The 6,000-nt window shown below is 45.5% G+C and overlaps 1 protein-coding gene across 2 annotated transcripts in view; it reads left to right on the top strand.

Moving 5' to 3' along the window:
* Positions 1-6,000, top strand: part of Chi (LIM domain-binding protein 2 Chi) — a 362,970-nt gene that overhangs the window by 97,759 nt on the left and 259,211 nt on the right. For both annotated transcript variants that reach the window (XM_071679453.1, XM_071679454.1), the window contains exon 2: positions 161-236. In XM_071679453.1, coding sequence (XP_071535554.1) covers positions 161-236 — 76 coding nt within the window. The remainder of the gene's footprint in view (positions 1-160; positions 237-6,000) is intronic.

Raw genomic sequence — 6,000 nt, 5'->3', positions numbered from 1 at the left:
AAGCTGTGGTTGATGGGCTTTTACAAGGTTTACAGGGTGTTGACTGGTGCCTGGTTTACAATGTGACATGTATGTTTCTTTTGTTTACATTGTGGTAATAGATTAGTCTACTTTGTTTACGCCTGAGATACTAAATCATGTTTTTTTGTTTACCTTGCAGACGCCATACGCCGTACTTCGGTCAGCCAGACTACAGACTGTACGAACTTAACAAGCGGCTACAGCAGAGATCTGAGGTGAGGAAGCCTTACTCCACGTCTGGTCTGGCGCGAGGCAGACAGGGCGCCACACACTATAGTGGTGGCAGGGGAGAGAGTGGGAGGGTTGGAGGTTACGGGGGAGGGGGGGGGGGGTGAGGGACGCTATGTGTACTGGGGTGGAAAGAAGCGGAATAGTCGGTCTGTGAGGAGAGGGAGGGAGGGACGGTGGAGCTAGGCTTTTGGGGTTCATCAGACATAGTGCTTTACTTGCCGACCTGCGAGTACCAGTAACGGGATTTTTCCACAGTGTCATGGCTAGCGTGTGTGTGTGTGGCGATCACCGCTTGTCTTTAGTTGAATTATTTTTTCCCCCCTCTGCGACGCCTCTCGATTATCTTTTCAAGATGCATTAGGATCGACTGAGTAGTATGCCTCTTGCATTCTTTTGAGTGTTTCTGTCGTTACTTCATGCACGTTTCATATTTCTCTTGGTATCGCAATAAATAACCTAACTTTCTTAGCGAGTTTTGATTTTTCTTTGACAGATACAGCTGAAGTACATTCCTGGGAATTACAGCAGGCTTGACATTTCTGTATCCTCTTTAATAAGATACTTTTAGATTTGAGACTTTACTCTTTGTGTGATTTTTGTTCTGCTGCCTTGCATGTTTTACTAACTATCTTTCTCTTTCTCTTTTTTAAGGTAGAGAGTTCAGCGTCTCTCAATCCTCTGATAATTCATGTATTCCAGACCTCTAGTTTTGCATGTGTGAAGTGCTTCTGTATTGTCGTCAGCTGTGGTTGGCTGGCTTCCATCATGGTGACGGAGTGACAGTACAACATGATCAGTGTTCTATTTTCCCTTGTATGTACCCATTGAAAGGCTTCGTTATTAGTTGTCTGTCCCGGGTTGTGCAAGTTATCACACCACTTCTTATCTGGCATGATGAAAGACCCGTCTTATCACCGTGAACTTAAAATTCAGGGTTTCCTTTACAGTAACTGCCTGATCTTTTCTCACTAGCCGCTGACTCTCTCTCTCTCTCTCTCTCTCTCTCTCTCTCTCTCTCTCTCTCTCTCTCTCTCTCTCTCTCTCTCTCTCTCTCTCTACCTCTGTTGGATTTTAGGGAAGGCTCCAGTATATTGTTATGCGTTTTGTGTTGTCTCCCTCCACAAATTTCCCCGCCTTGAATTCCATGAGGTTCGGTTCTAGCCATTTATAAACAGCTTCTATGTCTCGCTTTTATTTCTGTTGGTCTTCTGTTCTCAACCGTGTTACTTATCCTCGTGTCAGACGCAGAACATCTGACTGTACGTACCTTCCCCTTACATCCTCATCCTTGACTGTTGGAGGAGGAGGAAGTCAGGGAGCTAAACTGTGTGGGAGGAGAGTTTCAGCTTGAGAGAGAGAGAGAGAGAGAGAGAGAGAGAGAGAGAGAGAGAGAGAGAGAGAGAGAGAGAGAGAGAGAGAGAGAGGCAGCCGTAGGGGGGAAGGGGAAGCGTGTGGAGAACCACACGAGATAGATTTCATTCCACTCCCTGACTGGCTACGGTGGTGAACGGACGCGTTCTCCTCCTCTCCCACCACCACCACCACCACCCACCCTCCAGGCCTACTGCCCTTCTCTCTCTCTTCTCTGGTCCGACCATTTTCTTTTTTCTTCTTCTTCTTCCCAGGATAGGCTATATTTCATGGTGGAATGGAGTAGGGGTTGGTGATAGGAGTGAGGGGGATCTGTGAAGGGAAGATTTCAGATTCTGAAGAAGGGGAAGGAAAGAGGAAGCCATTTGCGGGACGACTCCAGCCTGTCTGGGGGAATGGTGGGGGTGAGGGGGTGGGGGGCTCAGGGTGTGGTAGGGGTGGGGGAGTAGAGAGAGAGAGAGAGAGAGAGAGAGAGAGAGAGAGAGAGAGAGAGAGAGAGAGAGAGAGAGGGAAGCCAGGCAGGCTGCTGGGGGGACACCCCCCCCCCCATGGTCAGTACACTGCCGTGCACACCTACACACCAGGACCCGCCATCCGTGCACACATGCCACGCACGTGTGTATGTACACACGCCCAGTCATGCGCCCAGACTTACTTCCCGTACTGTGTACCTGTACGTCACTCAAGTGCTTATCCAAAGCGTAGAAATATCCAGCCCCACCTTGATCTTGATCTCATTTGTGATTCATTAGTTATAATCATGCTCCCTCCCCTCTCCCCCTCAGGTCTGTAACTTCTGCACTGTATATTTTTAGCGGAATGGCTGCATGGATTCAGTAAACCGTATTTATTATTATTATTATTCATTTATAGCTTATATAGAGACTTGGGTCAAGCATAGTTCTTGTAGTGTTGAAGATGGATCTCAGTGGTGTAGCGGTCGGTTAGCATCGAAGACGTTGACGCTCTCAAGGCCACTGTGGGTCGAGCACATAGGTTCGAATCCTGGCTGCGGGAACTGGTCCACAGTCTACTAAGCTGTTTATCTTCCCATCCTCCCCATTGGGTGCTTACTTTGCTTAGGATAGGCCTATATCGTTAATGAAATGCCCTCGATAAGTTTATTTAGTTGGCCGTTCCGTCCCGGCTAATATATATATATATATATATATATATATATATATATATATATATATATATATATATTTTATATATTTTTTATATTATACTTTGTCGCTTTCTCCCGCGTTTGCGAGGTAGCGCAAGGAAACAGACGAAAGAAATGGCCCAACCCCCCCCCCATACACATGTATATACATACGTCCACACACGCAAATATACACACCTACACAGCTTTCCATGGTTTACCCCAGACGCTTCACATGCCTTGATTCAATCCACTGACAGCACGTCAACCCCGGTATACCACATCGCTCCAATTCACTCTATTCCTTGCCCTCCTTTCACCCTCCTGCATGTTCAGGCCCCGATCACACAAAATCTTTTTCACTCCATCTTTCCACCTCCAATTTGGTCTCCCTCTTCTCCTCGTTCCCTCCACCTCCGACACATATATCCTCTTGGTCAATCTTTCCTCACTCATTCTCTCCATGTGCCCAAACCACTTCATAACACCCTCTTCTGCTCTCTCAACCACGCTCTTTTTATTTCCACACATCTCTCTTACCCTTACGTTACTCACTCGATCAAACCACCTCACACCACACATTGTCCTCAAACATCTCATTTCCAGCACATCCATCCTCCTGCGCACAACTCTATCCATAGCCCACGCCTCGCAACCATACAACATTGTTGGAACCACTATTCCTTCAAACATACCCATTTTTGCTTTCCGAGATAATGTTCTCGACTTCCACACATTCTTCAAGGCCCCCAGAATTTTCGCCCCCTCCCCCACCCTATGATCCACTTCCGCTTCCATGGTTCCATCCGCTGCCAGATCCACTCCCAGATATCTAAAACACTTCACTTCCTCCAGTTTTTCTCCATTCAAACTCACCTCCCAATTGACTTGACCCTCAACCCTACTGTACCTAATAACCTTGCTCTTATTCACATTTACTCTTAACTTTCTTCTTCCACACACTTTACCAAACTCAGTCACCAGCTTCTGCAGTTTCTCACATGAATCAGCCACCAACGCTGTATCATCAGCGAACAACAACTGACTCACTTCCCAAGCTCTCTCATATATATTCCTATGAATCCACGGGGAAAATGAAACACGATAAGTTCCCAAGAGCACTTTCGTGTAATATTCACATAATCAGGGGAGACAGTTGATATACATCGAAGAGAGGAAGCTAGGACGCCATTTGGTAAACATGCATTCATTTATATATATATATATATATATATATATATATATATATATATATATATATATATATATATATTTTTTTTTTTTTTTTTTTTTTTTTTATACTTTGTCGCTGTCTCCCGCGTTTGCGAGGTAGCGCAAGGAAACAGACGAAAGAAATGGCCCAACCCCCCCCCCCCCATACACATGTACATACACACGTCCACACACACAAATATACATACCTACACAGCTTTCCATGGTTTACCCCAGACGTTTCACATGCCTTGATTCACTCCACTGACAGCACGTCAACCCCTGTATACCACATCGCTCCAATTCACTCTATTCCTTGCCCTCCTTACACCCTCCTGTATGTTCAGGCCCCGATCACACAAAATCTTTTTCACTCCATCTTTCCACCTCCAATTTGGTCTCCCTCTTCTCCTCGTTCCCTCCACCTCCGACACATATATCCTCTTGGTCAATCTTTCCTCACTCATTCTCTCCATGTGCCCAAACCATTTCAAAACACCCTCTTCTGCTCTCTCAACCACGCTCTTTTTATTTCCACACATCTCTCTTACCCTTACGTTACTTACTCGATCAAACCACCTCACACCACACATTGTCCTCAAACATCTCATTTCCAGCACATCCATCCTCCTGCGCACAACTCTGTCCATAGCCCACGCCTCGCAACCATACAACATTGTTGGAACCACTATTCCTTCAAACATACCCATTTTTGCTTTCCGAGATAATGTTCTCGACTTCCACACATTTTTCAAGGCTCCCAAAATTTTCGCCCCCCTCCCCCACCCTATGATCCACTTCCGCTTCCATGGTTCCATCCGCTGACAGATCCACTCCCAGATATCTAAAACACTTCACTTCCTCCAGTTTTTCTCCATTCAAACTCACCTCCCAATTGACTTGACCCTCAACCCTACTGTACCTAATAACCTTGCTCTTATTCACATTTACTCTTAACTTTCTTCTTCCACACACTTTACCAAACTCAGTCACCAGCTTCTGCAGTTTCTCACATGAATCAGCCACCAGCGCTGTATCATCAGCGAACAACAACTGACTCACTTCCCAAGCTCTCTCATCCCCAACAGACTTCATACTTGCCCCTCTTTCCAGGACTCTTGCATTTACCTCCCTAACAACCCCATCCATAAACAAATTAAACAACCATGGAGACATCACACACCCCTGCCGCAAACCTACATTCACTGAGAACCAATCACTTTCCTCTCTTCCTACACGTACACATGCCTTACATCCTCGATAAAAACTTTTCACTGCTTCTAACAACTTGCCTCCCACACCATATATTCTTAATACCTTCCACAGAGCATCTCTATCAACTCTATCATATGCCTTCTCCAGATCCATAAATGCTACATACAAATCCATTTGCTTTTCTAAGTATTTCTCACATACATTCTTCAAAGCAAACACCTGATCCACACATCCTCTACCACTTCTGAAACCGCACTGCTCTTCCCCAATCTGATGCTCTGTACATGCCTTCACCCTCTCAATCAATACCCTCCCATATAATTTACCAGGAATACTCAACAAACTTATACCTCTGTAATTTGAGCACTCACTCTTATCCCCTTTGCCTTTGTACAATGGCACTATGCACGCATTCCGCCAATCCTCAGGCACCTCACCATGAGTCATACATACATTAAATAACCTTACCAACCAGTCAACAATACAGTCACCCCCTTTTTTAATAAATTCCACTGCAATACCATCCAAACCTGCTGCCTTGCCGGCTTTCATCTTCCGCAAAGCTTTTACTACCTCTTCTCTGTTTACCAAATCATTTTCCCTAACCCTCTCACTTTGCACACCACCTCGACCAAAACACCCTATATCTGCCACTCTGTCATCAGACACATTCAACAGACCTTCAAAATACTCATTCCATCTCCTTCTCACATCACCACTACTTGTTATCACCTCCCCATTTACGCCCTTCACTGAAGTACCCATTTGCTCCCTTGTCTTACGCACCCTATTTACCTCCTTCC

This window comes from Panulirus ornatus, chromosome 2 (assembly GCF_036320965.1).
Source record: "Panulirus ornatus isolate Po-2019 chromosome 2, ASM3632096v1, whole genome shotgun sequence".
Classification (NCBI taxonomy): Eukaryota; Metazoa; Arthropoda; class Malacostraca; order Decapoda; family Palinuridae; genus Panulirus; species Panulirus ornatus.
Note: the sequence above shows the minus strand (reverse complement) of the source record. Positions and strands in the feature narration are given on the sequence as shown.